This window comes from Piliocolobus tephrosceles, chromosome 12 (assembly GCF_002776525.5).
Source record: "Piliocolobus tephrosceles isolate RC106 chromosome 12, ASM277652v3, whole genome shotgun sequence".
Lineage (NCBI taxonomy): Eukaryota > Metazoa > Chordata > Mammalia > Primates > Cercopithecidae > Piliocolobus > Piliocolobus tephrosceles.
Genome location: NC_045445.1, coordinates 82,331,732 through 82,350,590, shown reverse-complemented (window position 1 = coordinate 82,350,590; position 18,859 = coordinate 82,331,732). Strand labels below are relative to the sequence as shown.

The window sequence follows — 18,859 nt, the reverse complement described above, 5'->3', positions numbered from 1 at the left end:
AAGGAAGGAAAATTTTAAAATGAAAAAAGATAAACAGGGTTTGAGGAAAAGTGACATATACTAAAGATAGTAAAGGAGACCTGGCATATAGATAATAGAATTATCTGAAGAAGAAAGCCAAAGCAAGGAAAAAGGATAAATGCTAAAAGTTACTATTAAGGAAAGTTTCTTGGGATTAAAAAAGTTGAGTGGGGGGGAATCTCTGTTGGTGCTGGATGTGGCGCAACCCACAGGCAGCCACAGCAGTGCTGTATTCCAAGGCACAGGTGCTCAGGGTGCCTTGGAACTTGGTCCTGGGTCCAGTATCTTCTTGAACTGCTGCAGCACCGGTGACATGGGTGCATGTTCAGTCTCAGGCACAGGTGGATGCCGCTCTCCCACCAAGCCAAGGACTATGACTCTGAGGCACTTCCCAGTAGCTTGGGCCCAGGGGCAAGGATGTAGCTGTGATTCCTTTCCTGGGGGTCAGGCCATAGTACTGGCATGGCTCTGGGGGAGGGAGGGGTGTTCCAGACACTCAGACCTCAGGGAGCAGGGCACAGTGGCAATTCAGGCACCAGGAAAGAAGATACTGTGTAGTGGTGACTTTGGACCCTGGAAGCTCTATGAGGCCGGGTGCAGTGGCAACACAGCCCCAGAAATGGTGGGGCATAGCTGTGGCTTGGGCTCCAGTGGGTGGGATGCAGTGCAATGTTGGCTTTGCTCCCCAGGGAGGTGGGACACCTCAGCGACTCAGACCCCGGAGGGCTGGTCCAGATCCAGGGAGGTGGGGGTGCTATGGCTGTTTGGCCCAGAGAGCATTGTGTACAGATTATCCAAGGCTGTGTTTCCCTGGGGGGTCCAGGGACCCGGTGCTATGCAGGCCAAAGCACCAGGGTCCCAGCTGCTTCCCTGGGCCAAAGCTCCAGTTCCCTGGGGCTGAGGCACTGAGTTGGATCAGGCACCAAAGAGGCACAACTGCTCCCCCAAACCAGGCCCAGCTTCTCCGCAGGGCCTAAGCTCCTAGTCCTGGAGGGCTCGAGCACCACCGTCACTTGATAAGAAAAATCACACCGTGTACCTGAGAAACAACCCAGAATGACCAACAAGACAGGTCTAATAAAATTTCTGAATTTTAAAGAAAAGCCACAGACATCTCAGTAAAAATAGTAAGTGATTTATAAAGGAAAGAAACTTAGATTACCCTCAGATTTTTTGAGATCTATACTTTATGCCAGAAGAAAGAAGAAAATGGAATAACAGGTATTTAAGATACTCAAAGAGAAAAAATGTGAGCCAAGGAACATTATACATGGTAAAACTGACTTTCGAGTATAGAGTACAGGTATTTATCAACATGCAGGAATTCAAGAAATATTGTTCCACCATCCCATGAATTTGCTAGAGAATGAGTTTCAGACAGCCAAAGTGTTGAGAAACATTGACATAAGGACAGGTAGTGAGCATTAAATGTACAGTTACTTGTAGAATTAAGATGAAATGAGGATTAAAAGGGAGATGGAGTATGTAATGCCTTTGTGCCCAGATAATGTAGATAACTATTTTTAAAAATGGAGAAATGGGGAAATCATGCAAAATTTTAATAGTTCTCAGTAATTATATTGGTGGGGTGTCAAAGTTAGTGTTATTATTGCAAGACTATGTATAATGTGAGATAATATAAATGAGCAATTATTAGATATTCTAATTCTATCGTCCTGTCTTTGAGAACTGGGACTTTTAATGTGAAAGAATACAGATGTAATTCCAAAGAATTTAGATTTTTTTTAAACCCTGTAGTACTCCATATGAATGCATGAGAAATTTTATTTAAAAGTAAACACACACACACACACACACACACCCTACTTTTGCTCTATCCACTGAAAAGGCTTAGAAACAAGGACCAGCCCAGTAGCAATGAGGATACCTAGTAACTCCAGTCGTGATACAGAAATACTCTTCCCAATATTCTTTCTTTTAAGAAACCAGGATATCTTAGAGAAATAACTGACTACAATTCTGGGGCAGGAACTGTACAAAATAAGCTTGGAACATCTTGTCATAAAAGATAGGGAAGGAGCTTTCAAAGGCTACTAGGGTCATATCAAAAGCCAATTTGAAGATATTTCCACTGGCCAATTTGGTTTCACAGAGGATAATTGACAGTAGCAACAAGTCCATCCAGCGCCCAAATCTTGGTTTCTAATACCATCCTCTAATAAATGAACCAGGGCTCCTTGGAGAAATAGCTGATTCTAGGGCTGAGGCAGAGAATATACAAGATGAACCTGGAGCATCTCGTAGTCAGATGATAGTCAACATATAATGGGGTTATATCCTGGTAAAGCCATTGTAAGTTGAAAATATGGTTAAGTTGATAATGTGTTTGCTACACCTAACCTACCCAACATCGTCGCTTAGCCTAGCCTACCTTTGACCTGCTCAGAACACTTGCATTAGCCCACAGTTGGGCAAAATCATCTAACACAAAGCCTATTTTATACTACAATATTGAATATCTCAAAATATGAAGTATGGCTTTTACTGTATGCATATCACTTTCACACCATCATAAAGTTGAAAAATCAACTCAGGGCTCTCTGTAGTAGAAAACAAGAGCTCAAAAACCTGTTGGGGTGTTAAAGGAACACAAGAGCCAGCTGAACCCTCACAGCCCAAAACTGGGAGAACTTGGGCAGGAAAGTAAATTTAACAGTATTGGATTATCACACAAGGAATAAAATGAATACACACGAGTCCATTGTGATAGAAATAAGTGATTGAATAAGTAAATAAATGAGGGAGAAGAGACAAATCTGCCCTAGAGAAAAATTTCAAATAATTTTATGTAGATACTCCTGCTTCAAGGAGGTGTGTAGCATGACTGTGTACCCCAAAAGTGTGGGCTGTGCTTAGTGACTTGCTTCCAGGGACTGCAATGTGGAAGGAGGGAGGAGAAGTAACTTTAGTTGGAAACCTACAAATACCACTTTGGTCAGGTGATCGAGGTTATTATCAGTGTGAAGTCAGGTTGATAGCATATGTAGTATTGTCCTCCAAAACCCATAACCCTAGTCTAATTCTGTAAAAAATAGGCAACCCAAACTGAGGGACATTGTACAAATTACCTGACAAGTACTCTTCAAAACTGTCCAGGTCATCAGAATGAAGGAAAGTCTGAGAAAGAGTTACAGCCTAGAGGAGACTAAAGAGACAGACAACAAAATGTACTGTGATGTCCTGGATAGGATCCTGGCACGGAAAAGGGACATTAGGTAAAACCTAAGGACAGTTGAGTAATGTATGCACTTTAGTTGTTAACAATGTATTAGTATTGGTTCATTAGTTGTATGACAGAAACTGTATTAATGTAAGAGGTTAATAATAAGAAACTGGGTGTGGTTATGTGGGAACTCAGTATTATTTTCTCAATTTTTCTGTAAATCGAAAACTTCTAAAATGAAGAAGTTGATTTAAATAGTTTTTTAAAACAATAATTGTGGGCCAGGCGCAGTGGCTCACGCCCGTAATTCCAGCACTTGGGGAGGCTGAGGTGGGTGGATCACTTGAGGTCAGAAGTTCAAGACCAGCCTGGCCAACATGGTGAAACCGCGTCTCTACTAAAAATGCAAAAAGTAGCCGGGTGTGGTGGCAGGCACCTGTAATCCCAGCTACTCAGGAGGATAAGACAGGAGAATCACTTGAGCCCAGGAGGCAGAGGTTGCTGTGAGCCAAGATCACACCACTGCACTCCAGCCTGGGTGACAGAGCAAGACTCCTTTGTCTCAATAATGATAATAGTTGCAACTGGTTGAAACTCATAAGATATGTTTAAATCTACAAGTTCATAATTATATATTTTTTTATTTTTTTAAGAGGTGGGTCTCACACTCTGAGCCCAGGCCGGGCTCAAGCAATCCTCCTGCCTCAGCCTGCCCAGTAGGTAGGACTACAGCCATGCACTACCATGCCTGGCAGATTTTAAACATTCTTTTCTTTTTTATAATTTTTTGAGCCAATTTAAGTGTCATAAATTTTTTTTTGTAGAGACAGGGTCTCTCCATCTTGCCTAGGATGATCTCGAACTCCTGGGTTCAAGCAGTCCTCCCACCTCAGCCTCTCAAAGTGCAGCGGTTACAGGTGTGAGCCACTGTCCCCGCCCATAATTATAAAACAAGCCCAAATTATTCAACCTCAGAGGCTAACAAGGGAACACATTAGCTTGAGAAAAGGTAAATAAAGGAAAAAAGTCAAGTGTTTTATCTTTTCTACTAGGCAACCAAATAGTAGTTGATGAGGGGAAGGCTCTCTTTGTAAAAGTATTCCAGTTAATTTTCAAAAGTTAAAATTAAGGACATCACCTTTTTGAAACCCCCCAGGAAATGAATGGGTCTCGGCATTGAGCATCAACAGCTCCTAACATTACAACGAGACAGAGATATTTACGTGCCTCCTGATGAAGGAATGCAGCACCACCTATAATTATTCACGCTGAAGGGATCAAACTTGAGTCAGATCAAGCCCCTGTATTCAGCTGCCAATCTGCAGAAAATACAGGAGGACATGTTAGACTGCATCATGAGTATGCAGTCAGCAAAATCTGGTCTTTGGGAAACAAACTCTACAGGTCATATGCCCCAAACTTCTTCAACAGATAACTTGGAAGAAAGGGATGGAGGGGGAACCTATAGATTTAAAAAGATATCAAAACATTTTTAAATAGGCAAGGCTAACCTCAAAAATACGATGCTAGGCCAGGTGCAGTGGCTCACACCTGTAATCCCAGCACTTTGGGAGGCCAAGGCAGGCAGATCACTTGAGGTCAGGAGTTCGAGACCAGCGTGGCCAATGTGGTGAAACCCCATCTCTACTAAAAATACAAAAATTAGCCAAGTGTGGTGGCAGGCACCTGTAATCCCAGCTACTCGGGAGACTGAGGCAGGAGAATCACTTGAACCCAGAAGGTGGAGGTTGCAGTGAGCCAAGATCACACCACTGCTCTCCAGCCTGGGAGACAGAGCAAGACTGTCTCAACAACAACAACAAAAAAAGATGATGATGCTAAGTGAAAGAAGTCAGCTGCAAAAGATCACACATTACATGATTTTGATTTCATGTATATGAAATGTCCAGAATAGGCACATCTATGGAGACAGTTGATTCATGGTTCTAGGAGCTGGGGGCAGGGAGGGAAGGAATGGGAATTAACTGTAAATGGGCACAAGGGATCTTTTGGGGTTATAGAAGTTTTTAAATTGGATTGTGGTGATAGTTGCACAACTCTGTACTAAAAAATACGTTGAGTAAAAAAATGAATGTGCAAATAGACAATTACAGTGTCTAGTGATATACACTTGGGTAATAAAACTGTGATGAACTCCAGAAAGTTATTACTGTAAAAAACAGTATAGTGGTTACTTTTGCAGGGGAGGAGAGTTGATTTGTATAATGTACACAGAGAGGCTTTTGGGATGGATACAGGAGATCTGTTTCTTGACCTGAGTGGAGGCTATAAGGCCTCCTTATAAAAATTTGTTTTATGTGTACTTGTGTGGTTTCCACCATCTCTTATTTTATAGTAAAGGATTTAAAAGAAAAGAACCAGGCAAGGTGGCCCACGCCTGTAACCCCAGCACTTTGGGAGGGCCAAGACCAGCCTGGGCAACATAGGGGAAGACTTTGTCTCTACAAAAAATGTAAGAATTAGCCAAGCGTGGTGGTTCATGCCTGTGGTTCCAGCTACTCGGGAGGCTGAGGCAGGAGGATGACTTGAGCCCAGGAGTTCGAGGCTACAGTGAGCCATGATCACACCGCTGCACTCCAGCCTAGGCAACAGAGAGAAACCCTATCTCAGGAAAAAAGAAAAGAAAATACGAGACTCTTGAGCTGTTAGATGAGGTCCCCACACATTTCATTCATAGTAATGAGACTGTTTCTCATGAGCAAACTCAAGAGTAGCCGGGAAAATGCTACTTTACCTCACAAAGGAAAAAAAAATGCAAAAGAGATGCAGCAGTTAGTTTAATTTCTTTTGGGTGTACACTGCATGATAAGTGCCATTTGGACCTCAGAGCCTATTTCAAGTACTGCAAAATAATACGTAGGCATGCTTTTCTTATAGGTCCAACTGCCCTGTGATTTTCAATTTTATGCACAAAAACTTGTATGACTGTAGTGAGGGAAATGGATGGAGGAGGAAACGTCAACTGCAATCCACCCCCCTGGCAACTCACAAATCACAAATTTATAAATATTTTTTCTTTCATGTTTTTGGATTGCAGGGGTTGTTTGGTGGTGGTGGTAATGTTTTTGTTTTGGGGCTGGAGGGGGGTGTTGGCCATTTTTGCAAGAATTCTCTTCCAAAATAGAATTCATTCTGAGGGGCACCTTTTATGATTTTTGCCTTCTTGTGGAAACCGCTCAGAGCATCCTTTCGTACTATTTTTTAACATGCGATATATTAGGTAATGCAAGTTCTCTCCCCGCTTCCGCCGGGCCCAGGGTAGGCAGCTGGCTGTATTCCTGTTCTCATTGCATGTGGTTGTGCTCAGAGTGGAACTGAGGCCCCTGACGTTACTTATTAACATTCCCTCAATTTCTCACCTCCCTTTCTAATTTTTCCACTTTAGAGAAATTCAGAAAAGCAGCTCAGCAACAGGAAGAACAAGAAGAAAAGGAGGAAGAGGATGATGAACAAACACTCCACAGAGCCCGGGAGTGGGATGACTGGAAGGACACCCATCCTAGAGGCTATGGCAACCGACAGAACATGGGCTGATCTTCCCACAACACGACAGGACTGCAGGGTGCACAACTCCCCCGCCAAGAAAAACCACGCAGTCCTCCCCTCCCTGGGCTCCCGCTTCAGCTCTGTACAACGAAGGCAAAGATGCTAAATCTTGCTTTGCATTCAATAAAGTGTCAAGTGATTAAGTGTGTATTTGTACCCTAGATGATGTGAGCCAGCAGTCTTGTTTTGGCATCATCTTCATCACATTGTATTCCAGTTTCTTAAGTGGAGAGAAAAGAGTGCTGAGAAATGGCTCTGTATAATCTATGGCTATCCGAATTCTCTGAAAAAACAATAAAAGCCCCCTCTACTACATGAGCCTGTACAGAAATATGGCTATCAGCTGCTTTTTTTGACGGGGGAGTGGGGACATTTAGCTGTGGGTCTCTGGGCTTATGGGGAGATGCCCTTTGATGTGGGCAGTTAATTTGTCCAGCATCAGATCTGCCCAGGCATTCTCCTTCCTACTGGGCATATGATATGAAGCCGTCCGTATAAGTAACACCCTGCACCATGAAGCATTCCAGCACTCTACAAGGGGAGATCATAAAAGCCAGAGCTTTCCCTGCCACACAGCACTATTCTCAGCAACTATAGCTGTAGGTGAATGGACCGCAAAGGGATGTAGTCTACTTCCCGGTCCTATCTACCTCGTTCTAGCGTGGCCAGGAGAAATGAGAGAGGAGGTATTCTTAAGAGTCATCCTTGTGTGTGTACCTGAGACCAGGGTCTTTACTGTCATGCAGACATTTACCATATATCCCTTGGGGTGAAGAGCAGCCTCGGGCCATAGCCTTTTTTTTTTTTTTTTTTTTTTTGGAGACGAGTCTCACTCTGTTGCCGGGGCTGGAGTGCAATGGCATGATCTCGGCTTACTACAACTTCCACCTCCCTAGTTCAAGCAATTCTCCTGCCTCAGCCTCACAAGTAGCTGGGATTACAGGCGCCCATCACCTCACCCAGCTAATTTTTGTATTTTTAGTAGAGACGGGGTTTTACCATGTTGGTCAGGCCGGTCTCAAACTCCTGACCCCCTGAGCCAGCCACCTTGGCCTCAAAAGTGCTGGGATTACGAGCGTGAGCCAGCCAGCCCAACTCTTCAATTAGCCCTTCTTGCCTATGCTGTGAGATACCCGGCACAATCCAAACTAATGGCCTGGGTAAATGTGCCATGGTGGTGATTTGGCTGCTTAGTGAGGTGCCTGCAGTCACGCAGATAATGGGTGTGGGGGAGGGGGACAGTACAGATGACACTGCAGCGTACCTACTTTCTGGGGAACAGAGAAGACAGTGTCCTCAGCTCTTGCGTTGGTATCCCATAAAAGCAGCCATGTGTTGAAACAAATGATATGCACAGAAAGCATACTTCTGTTCTGTGGCTTTGTTACACGGGTTTTCTTTTAAGAGCAAGATGACTCAGCCCTCCCAGCTTCTGCAGTCTGGCTTAGGAGAGGTGTTTGAAAAGGAGACTCAGTTCCCTCTTGTTTATAGGGTGGTTAGTGGAGGGCTGTCAGGTGATGAGGGGGAGGCTGTGTTTCGTGGGAGATGACAGAAGACTACCAATAATCTATTTGTATACTGCTTAATGAGGAGTCATCTCACCCTCACAACATAAGCTCCTGAAACTGGGAGAGCACAGATTAAATCCCCAAGGATTTGGAAAGCAACATTTTCCGCTCTCTTCCAATGGTTGCCAGCCTGCCTCTAGCAATGGCCTATTTCCTGTTCTTGAAACTCCACCCTGAATTTATTCCCAAATGGGCCAGGTTGGAGTCACCTCCTTGGTCCAAGACCGTTTGAGATTGGGCCTTCCAGAAGGCCCAGCTCAATTAAACACCTTCACACATCCTGATATCTAAGAGGCAAACCAGACAAGGTGGGTGTGAATTCTGGCTTTAAAAATTGCAGGCTGACAGAAAGACAAACTTTGCGTGTTCTTGCTTATTTGTGGGAACTAACAAAACAATTGAACTCATGGAGATAAGAGAGTAGAAGGTGGCTACCAGAGACTGGGAAGGGTACTGGGGTAGGGATGGGGACGGTTAATGGATCCAAAAAACTATAATGAATAGGACCTACTATTTGACAGCACAACAGGGCGACTATAGTCAATAATAATTTAATTGTACATTTAAAAATAAAAGTGTATAATTTGTAACAAAGGAGAAATGCTTAAGGGGATGGATATCCCATTTTTCATGATGTGATTTTTACGCATTGCATGCCTGTATCAAAACATCTCAGGTACCCCATAAATATATGCACCTATGCACCCCCAAAACTAAAACATAAGAAAATTTAAAATTGCAGGCTGTGTGACGTGACCTTGGGCAATAAAACTCGGAACTGCCTTTTCTTCGGGGCATGTAGATAAGCTGTCTCCAGGGGCTGTGAAGGTTAAATGAATAATGGCACCTATTATCGTAAACTCAGGCGACTGAAGAGTAAGTGCTTTCTGTTAGCTTAGTGACTGCAGTCTGTCCACTGAGAAGGGAAAGGAAATGGACAGATATTGGGCCCCTAGTATGTGCCAGGCACTTTCCCACACTATTAATATAATGACCCTGCGAAACTTGATTTCTTCAAGTTCACACTAGTAAGATGTTATGCCGCTGTCATTTTCCATGTGCTTCCCAATTGCTTGTGCTTTTTTAGCTGTGTCTTAAAGCTGCTTCAAAGAGGAGCAGCTTTAGAAATCCAAACTAAAACAACTATGTCTACATCACTGGAGCTCTAGAAATTCCTTCTTAGCTGACTCACCAAAGAAAAGGTTATGTCAGCTCCCCCGCCACTGCCTCCTCAGCTGGGGGATAAGAAGACGGAGGTGGTGAGCAAGCTCATCTTCCTCCATTTTCCTCCCCAGTTCTGTCTGCCTGAATGCCGGAGACACCAAAAAAGCGCCACCTTCTCTACTCCCACCAGAGGCGAGTTCTTTCAGGGTCCTAGAGTGAGCTGGGTTTGGTGGATTCCCGGAAGCAAAGACTCTTAAAGCTCTCAATGATAGTAGTGCTTCATAGTTTGCAAAACACTTTCACATATGCTGCTTATTTCATTCTCACAACCTGTCAAGCAAGATCTGATATCTTCACACAGCTAAGAAGTAGGGCGCGCTAACAGATCGGCTTAGCCAAAGGATTTGCTCTCTGCGGCCCTCACGCGGAGGCCAATTAGATTTGGAAAAAGGAGAATGCGAGGCACTATTTCCTTTACTGCCGTTACACACTCATTTGTCCTTTCCACTCTCGTTCCTCTTAACACCCCTGTGAGAAAGGGCAAGGGGAGAAATGAGCTGACTTCAAACCCAAGAATTTGGAGTTGGAGTCCCGAGTCAAAGTCTCAATTCTCCGGGCTCTGCCACTCCTAAACTGGGTGGCCCCAGGCAAAGTCTTCTGTCATTTCAAACAACTTAAAGAGGGGGAAACTTTAGGAAACTGCCTCTCTGTGTCACCCAAACCCCAGAAAGTCCTCCTCTGCTGACCCTGGGCCTGCAGTTTGCTCATTAGCACAATAGGAGCATTGTCACCCATCTCTGTTGGGCACGCTACAGCAATAGAGTATTGTTATCACTGTCCCCTTGCAAAACAGCTGTCCCCAAAACCTGCGCATCATTTCCTCACAGATTCCTTTTAACCCACTCATCAAAGTGCAAGTCAACAGGGCACGGTTCGTTTCTGTCCAACACAAGGAGGCGTGGGTTCTAGTCCCAGCTCTGTCACTGTCTTAGCCCCTCTGAGATGCAGCCAATATCTGCGCTACTTACCTCACAGGCCAGGGTGGGGAGCAAATGAAATCATATAGGCAAAGGCACTCGGAACAGTTGTAAGACACAACACAAGAGTGACGAGTAAGAGCAGCAGGCTATTGGTAAGCTGGAGGGACAGGGGAGGGGATGCGTTTTTTTTTTTTTTTTCATTAAAAATTTTGGTAATAGAGATGGGGTCTCCCTGTGTTGCCCAGGCTGGTCTCAAACTCCTGGGTTCAAGCGATCCTCCTGCCTCAGTCTCTCAAGGAGCTGAGATTACAGGTGTGAGCCACCATACTCTGCTGATTTTTGTATTTTTTGTAGAGATGGGGTTTCGCCATGTTGCCCAGGCTGGTCTCGAACTCTTGGGCTCAAGTGATCCTCCCGCTTGGCCTCCCAAAATGCTAGGATTACAGGCATGAGCCACGGCGCCCGGCCTTTTGTTTAATTCAGCAGTTCACGACTTAAACCCTTGTTCCTCCAATGCTTTCTCAATCTTCTAGATGTCACCACCAGCCAAAAGGTTTGTGACATACTTTTCTTCATGTGCTGAAATGACCAGCAAAAAAGAGAAATAACTATGCACAGCAAAAACAGAGAACCAGTTTTTACATATCTGCCTGCCAGGCCACCTTTGACAAATGTATGCGAAAAGATGATGGGAAAAGTCTTAGATTTCAGTGTCTTGTTCCAACTGCAACAAATCCCTCAAAGAGAGTAGAACTGAGCAATGTCTTAGGCTGGCCTAGTCCAGTGTGGTAGCAGGAATAAAAATTATGGCTACTGTGTATTAAGCACCTACTATATACTAGGAGCTTTACATACACTATTTCTAATCCTCACAACACGCAGTGTAGACACTATTATAGTCTCAATCTGTCGATGAGGAAATTGAGGTTTAGAGAAGAGATTTCCCAAAGATCACTAAGCTCTAAGTGGTTGAGCTGCTCCTGGATTCCAGGTTGGCCTGAGGACATATGAAGGTAGGAAATACATCCTGGTGGTACGCTGCTCTGAGGATAACCCCTCCCCTTTCTCTGTCCAAGTTTTGAGCAACAATTCTATCAGCTTTGCCTACTGGCCCCTTCAGGGACAGTCTGAGACCTGCTCACTAGGGGCAAACCCCACTCAGAAATCTACCCTTCCTGGGGCCCTCGCGTTGCTCAACCTGCAGTGGAACATTTCTGCCCCCAATGCCAAGCCTACGTACCTTCCCTTTCCCTGTCCAGCCTTACTCAGCTGGTCTTTGTTCAAGTAAATCTTTTATTTTTATTTTTTTTAGAGAGAGAGTTTTGCTCCCTCTCCTAGGCTGGAATGCAGCGGTGCAATCATAGCTCACTGTAACCGCAAACTCTGCTCTCTTAACCTGAATGCCATCACCTCATTTTTTAAAAATAGAGCCAGTCTTACCATGTCACCCAGGCTGGAGGGCAGTGGCTATTCACAGGCACAATCATTGCACACTGCAGCCTTGAACTCCTGGGCTCAAGCGATCCTCCTGCTTCAGCCCCCTGAGTAGCTAGGATAATAGATACATGTCCACACCCAGCTATTTTTTCTATGTTTTATTTTGTAGAGATGGGGTCTTGCTATGTTGCCCAGGCTTCAGGTAAACCTTTAAAACCTTTTCTCCCAGCCTCTCGTTCAGGGGTTCCTACATAGTTTCTAAGCCAGTCACAGCATCTCTTCATCTACCAGGCCTTTCAGGACAACTAAGACCAGACCCAGACCACGCGTGCATGGGGTTTGGGAGACAGGGGCTGGGAGGAAGGTTTCTGCCTGAACTCTGAGGCGCTTCAACACTCAATAACAGATACAGCCTCTGCTACCCTGGTGCCCTTGGCCCTGGCTCAGAGGCGTTAAGAGATTTGCAGAACTACTTCCTCACCAGCTTTATTTCATCTGTCTTCCCCTTTCCTTGTCTGTCTTCTCCATTCCACTTCCGGCTTCCCTGTCCACAAATAAACTGGTGGCTATCACTAGCCCTGGCTGTTTCACTGAGCTCCCAGACCTGTACCCTGCCATCTGCTACACAGCTCCCCTTGATGAACAAACTGAACTCAAACTCCACAGTCTTACAATGAACTCATCACATTCCCCACCCCTCTCTCTCTACATCAGAGCTTCTTACATCCTCATCACCTACTTAGTGCTCATCCTCAGAAGCTTACCATTGTTTCTGACTTTTCCTCCTGACAAAGCAAGCATTCAAATGTCTGCTGAATGAATTACTGAATGAATGAGTTCCATCATGAATCACACTTCATCAGGCAGATTCACAAGAATCCAGCCTCTTTCTTTTCATATTCAAACAACTTTACATAAAAGAAAACTTTGAATCCCTTCACCTTAAAGCAGCAATCATTTCTGTCTCAGGCTGATGGATCGGTTCAGTCTATGACTGAAGAGACCAGTTTTTTTGTTGTTTTTTTGTTTTTTGTTTTTACCAAGTGCATTCAATGTAGAGGTGTGCTTTATATTCTGCTTTTAAAGCTTAGCAAGTAATACTACAGAGTCTGCCTTATAATAATTTTAATAATGTTAATGACTGCGGATTAGTCTATAATGTTGCTATATAATCGTTTACTTAGTCAGCCCCAGATTTTGAACACTTGGAATGATTCCAGGTTTGTACTGTTAGTTTCTTTATTCATTAACAAAGCAAATTACCTTATTTGCTTGTGCATGCAAAAAGAGGTTCCTGGAAGGGGAGGAGTATTGAGTTGTTAGAGGCCAGGAGTGGGAAGGACACTTTTCACTGAGCACGCATAGTTCCTTCTGAATTCTGAGTCATGTAACTATACCAGCTATTCAAAATATACATATCAAAAGCTTACTGTACACCAAGCATTGTGCCAGAAGCTGACTGTAGAGGTTTATACTCCCAACCCAACTCCTTGATATGTGCTCTCCCAAAAGTATGTATAATGTGCCTTGGAAACCCAGAGGAGAGAGCAGGGAATGACATTTTCACTGAATCTTGAAGGGTGGGTAGGAGCCAGTCAGGTTGATCGGATGCTGTGATGGGCAAAGGCTCAGAATAGGAAAGGACACTTCCAGTTTGGGGAACTACGGTGTATCTGGGTGGTGTGAAAGTGTTGGGAAATGAGACTTCCAAGGAGGGTGGAAACCAGTGTAGAAAGAGCTCTGGGTCCAGGTCCTGGGGTCTGAGTTGGATCCCAGAGGCAATGGGGCCTTTGGAGTGTTTGAGACAAGGCAGAGAGACGGTAAGAGCCGTGTTTGACAGCAGCCCCTCTAACTGCAGAATGGAGACCAAAGGAAGGGAGGCGAGCGGGCAGCAACCTGCCGTAGTCCAGGGGAAAGTGACAAGGGCCCAAACTAGGGGGACCGACTGTTTTAGTTTGACCAAGGTTATACCAGTTTTAGCCCTGGAAGTCCAGCATCCTGGGAAACTCCTCATTCCAGGCAAACTGGGAGGGTTGACCACCCCTCCCCCAAGCCCCCAAAGGCCACTGTTCCCTGGGGCCTTGCCTGCCATGAGAAGTGATCCAATCACTACTGCTTCCAGGGCATTTGATACATCCTCTGTTCTGCCCTACACTCCATCTCCACAGGCCCCTCGTCCCACCACCACTCCTGGGTCTACCTTCACTGAATAAATCTCTTTACGTATATCTAGGCCTCCAGATACGCAAGGAGATTTGTGAGGAAATCAGCCCTACTTACGCTTTCCATGCTTCTCTTCTTCTACTCCCCTCCACCAACCTGAGGCTCCTATCAAACTAAACCACCCACTGTGCCAAAGCAAACCTCTGGCCTTTTGTGTATGCTGGGCCACCGTAGGAAATGCCATGCTCCCCACTTCTCAGCCTGTTAGAGCACATTGCAAATACTCCCTCCCCACAGCTGAATAGTAGCACTAGTGAACAACTCCTGGATGGTAAACACTGCACGAGAAGCTTTTCAAATACTGCTGCTACATCTTACGGCAAAGAAATGGGATGCATCCTTTTTACCGATGAAGAAACCGAAACTCAAAGAGAGGAAGTGTCTGGTCCAAGGTCACACAGCTACTAGTGTTCGTCTCTGTCTCCTTTGGCATTATCTGATGGCCCCAATCCTTGTATTGATGACATGCGCGCTTCTTTCATTCGCTGTCTGTGCCCCCTGCCCCCTAACCCAACACACATGCAATTGTAAACCTAGAACAAAACCAGACTTAGAGTAAGTAGGGCCTCAAGGAAAATTTGGTGAATGAAGGGATTAGGTATACTCCTTCTAGAATACCTAGCCTGGTGCTTGGCATTAAATAGGTTCTCCATTGTTGTTGTTTAAGACAGGGTCTTGCTCTGTCATCCAGGCTAGAGTGCAGTGGTACATTCTTGGCTCACTGCAGTCTCAACCTTCTGGGCTCTAGAGATTCTTCCACGTCAGCCTCTCAAGTGAGTAGCTGGGACTACAGGTCTGCACCACCATGCTCAGCTAATTTTTGTATGTTTAGTAGACACAGGGTTTCACCATGTTGGCCAGGCTAGTCTCAAACTCCTGGACTCAAGTGATGTGCCCACCTCAGCCTCCCAAAGTGCTGGGATTACAGGCGTGAGCCACCGCACCTGGGCCTAATGTTTTCAACTGAGCTGAAATTGTAATACCTGACCATATAAGCGTATGACAGAGGGAGAAGATCAGAAGAAAACAAATTATGGCAAAACCTCAGCTATCCAAAGCTTTCTGGAAATGAGTCATTCCAAAGGCTGAGGGTGAACCTTTGAATCAGAGCTACCCTCCCTTCCACCACCCTTTCTGAACTCTCTGGTCCCGGTCCCCTTGATCTGTTTCCTTCCACTTTCCTCCTTTGTTTTTCTGTTTCTCCTTTGAAGTTTCTCTGAGGTCCAGCTTATCCCAGCCCCGTTTGGTGAGCTCACGGCTGTCTCTCAGACTGCCTGTCCAGGCCTCTCTCACCTGATCCATTTCTCCTCACTGCAGCGGGCCCTCTTCCACAGAGCCCTCCCTCACCTCCCAGGGCAGGCAGGTGCTTCTCTCGTCTGTGCAACCCACAGCACCCCATGCAGGTGTCTGCTTTTACACCTACTTCCGACACTGGACTGTGAGTTTCTTGAGGGTGGGAATCACGTCAACCTTCAATGTCTACAGATGAAATTGGCAGGCCTTTGTGCTCCTTGGCAACCTTTCCTTCTTTATTGCTTACGCTGAGGCAGCCAAGCTTCTGCTTGTTGAGTGATGAATTGTAATTGGGAAATCACGAGTGCTGGCTGTTCCGGGTTGATCTGCTAGCCTAATTATCTTCTTCTTGCTGTTTCTCTGTTCCATTATGTTTATGTTACACTTGTCCATTTGGCTCAAGAGAGCTCCAGCTGGGTCAGCGTGCTCTGTCTTTGGAAGTAAAGGTTGGCCAATCCGGGTCAGTCCATCTTGCCTGAGGCAGCAGGAGACCTGGTATCCCTCACAGGTTCCACAGACATCTACTTGAGCGCCTGCTCTGCACCAGACCCTGACCCAGGTGTTAGGGAGACAGAGGTAGAAAACTGTCTGGCCCTGTCTGCCTCTGGTTCCTGCATCACCTTGAGCCCCTTCTAGATCTCCTCCATTTACCCATCTGAAAGTGGAAGGCAGCGGAGACCTGATCTGTAAGGTGCATTGGAGCTCTTGATACTGTGGATCTTGTCTGGCCTAGGTACTCTAAGCCCCTCCATATCTCTGCTTTCCCCCAGCAGAGCCAGGCCTGCCTCTTTTACCTCCCTCCCTCCTCCCCTGCAAATTCTGGGCAGATACGCTCTGATACATCTCACCTTCTATGTGGTCAAGCAGCCCCAAGAAGCAGCTGAAGAACCCCAGCTAGCCCAAGGGGAAGAAAAGAAAGAGGAGGAAGAGGAAAGCGTCGCATGTCAGATGACCATCTAGAGCACATGGGGGAGTGAAAGCACACCCTGACGTACCAAAAAAGTTCCCCAAGCTCGGCTCCGAAGAGTCACATTGGTCAGTCTAATGAGGGAAGCCCAAAGCAGAGTGGGAGTGGGGAGATGGCAGAGTTCCACTAATCTCCCTGGGAAAGGGACCAATGCCCCCTTGCACTTGTAGAACCCTTGATACCATTTTTGTATCTGATTTTCCCAGCAACCCCTTCAGTTCTGTTTAACAGGTGTTTCTGACTTATCTTCTGTATTCAAGGCCTTCTGCTGGGAGCACTGGCCTTTTCCTGTAGGACACATCACAACTTCAAGTGTACAGATAATTTTCTCTTATTTTATTATTTATTTATTTACTTATTTTGTAGAGATGGCATCTCATTATGTTACCCAGGCTGGTCTTCAACTTCTGGGCTCAAGCAACCCTCCCGCCTCAGCCTCCCAAAGTGCCAGGATTACAGGCATGAGCTGCCACACTCAGCCTAACATTTTTGTGATTTTTTTTCTGTTTTAATGTCTGTCTCCTCCACCAGACTGGAGACTAAAAGAAGGCAAGAATCATGTCTGTCTTCTTACTTACTGAATCCTCAGCACCTAAAAACAGTACCTGGCAAACAGCAGTCACTCACTAGATAGTGACAGAAGAAATATATCCAACATGGTGAAACCCCATCACTACTAACAATAGAAAAACTAGCTGGGTGTGGTGGTGTGCGCCCGTAGTCCCAGCTACTCAGGCTGCTGAGGCAGGAGAATCACTTGAACCCAGAAGGCAGAGGTTACAGTAAGCCGAGATCACCCCATTGCACTCCAGCCTGGGTGACACAGTGAGACTCTGTCTGGAAAAACAACAACAACAAAAAAAAGGTCTGAGACCTGGCAACAGTCTTCAATTTTCCAAAGGCTATCGCACAGAAACAAGCCTCAGCCTGAAACATACATTACTCGTTCAATATATGTTACTTGAACTCAATGAGTAGTAATGACAGGAAACGGTCCCAGGCTGTGTGCTAAGCACTTTATATTCATTCACTCATCTAATCCTCAGAACTATCCGAAGAAGTAGGTACTATTATAGTCCCACTTTGACAGATGGAGAAACTGGGGCATAGAGGTTCACCACCTTGTAAGTGACAGAGCTGAGATGTGAACCCCAGCTATCTGGCTCTAAAATCTATGCCCCTAACCTACACTGCATTCTAGCAATGAATGCTCAAACTGAGCTCTAGAGAGATGTAGCGTTTTCCAAAGGTGTCACAGGAAGAGCATGGCAGAGCAGGGACTGGGAGCCAGGTCTTTCTTCTGTGCAATGCTTCTCCCGCTCTATGATAAGGTATCTGGCCACTGAGACAGGGCCCTTGGGACTAGAGGCACAAAGAGGGATCTGAGGAGTCTATTAATAGATGTCCAGTGCAGAAAAACAGCCCCAGTGGGCTAGGTGACTCAGCAGAAGACAAGAGGAGACAAGGGGGAACCACTAGGGCAGAAACAAGTGTGGCTGCCAAGTCCCTTTTCTTAAGCAGGGAAAGGAAGTGGGGTGCTTCTCAGAGGTCCTATTTGAGGCCCAAGCTACTCTCTTCCTGCATTAACTTATCAAGACTGGCCCTCCTTCACAGCTAGAGCCACCCCAGGGCCATTTCTGCTTTATTACAATTGGGCACACGTGGAGAAAGGATACTACTGGGGAGATCAGTTATATTGCCTGATCTGCAACCTGATGTGTGGGTAGGAACTTGGGGAGGAGCAGTGGAGGAAAGGTTTGGTCAAGTGTGACAAAACCCCAGCAGCTAATCTCACTCCACAATAAGAGATTATAGCAAAGCATCTATAATCAACTCAGCTTAAGAAGTTTTGACCTTCTGGTTGGGCTTCTTACCGCAACAGAACAGCACCATAACCATGGCCTTCTTCTCCCGACTGAATCTCCAGGAGGGCCTCCAAACCCTCTCTGTTTTGCAATGGATTCCAGTCTATATATTTTTAGGTGAGTGAACCCCAAGGGCTGGAGAGCATATGGGGAACAAACCAAAAGAGTGTCCAATCTCCAGATGAGGAGGGTTCCAAAGAGATCATCTGGTTGATCTCCACCCTCTGGTAAGGATCTGCCAGGCACAAAGGCCAGGAGTCAGGCTGCGGCTGTTCTGGTTTAAAGATTATTCCGGGCCAGGTACAGTGGCTCACGCCTATAATCCCAGCACTTTGGGAGGCTGAGGCAGGTGGATCACCTGAGGTCAGGGGTTCGAGACCAGCCTGGCCAACATTGTGAAATCTCGTCTCTACTAAAAAAAAAAAAAAAGAAAAGAAAAAGAAAAAATACAAAAATTAGCCGGGCTTGGTGGCATGCACAGGTAATCACAGCTACTTGGGAGGCTGAGACAGGAGAATCACTTGAACCCGGGAGGTGGAGCTTGCAGTGAGCCGAGATCCTGCCACTGCACTCCAGCCTGGGTAACAGAG

General features: G+C 45.6%; 2 protein-coding genes across 4 annotated transcripts in view; both read left to right on the top strand.

The window, feature by feature from the left end:
- Positions 1-7,103, top strand: part of IGBP1 (immunoglobulin binding protein 1) — a 32,700-nt gene extending 25,597 nt beyond the window's left edge. For all 3 annotated transcript variants that reach the window (XM_023202388.2, XM_031936597.1, XM_023202387.1), the window contains one exon: positions 6,612-7,103. In XM_023202388.2, coding sequence (XP_023058156.1) covers positions 6,612-6,760 — 149 coding nt within the window. In that variant the 3' untranslated portion in view covers positions 6,761-7,103. The remainder of the gene's footprint in view (positions 1-6,611) is intronic.
- An 11,098-nt stretch (positions 7,104-18,201) lies between these two features.
- DGAT2L6 (diacylglycerol O-acyltransferase 2 like 6) overlaps positions 18,202-18,859 on the top strand; it is a 27,250-nt gene continuing 26,592 nt past the window's right edge. Inside the window, exon 1 of the mRNA XM_023202381.2 lies at positions 18,202-18,386. Coding sequence (XP_023058149.1) covers positions 18,302-18,386 — 85 coding nt within the window. The 5' untranslated portion in view covers positions 18,202-18,301. The remainder of the gene's footprint in view (positions 18,387-18,859) is intronic.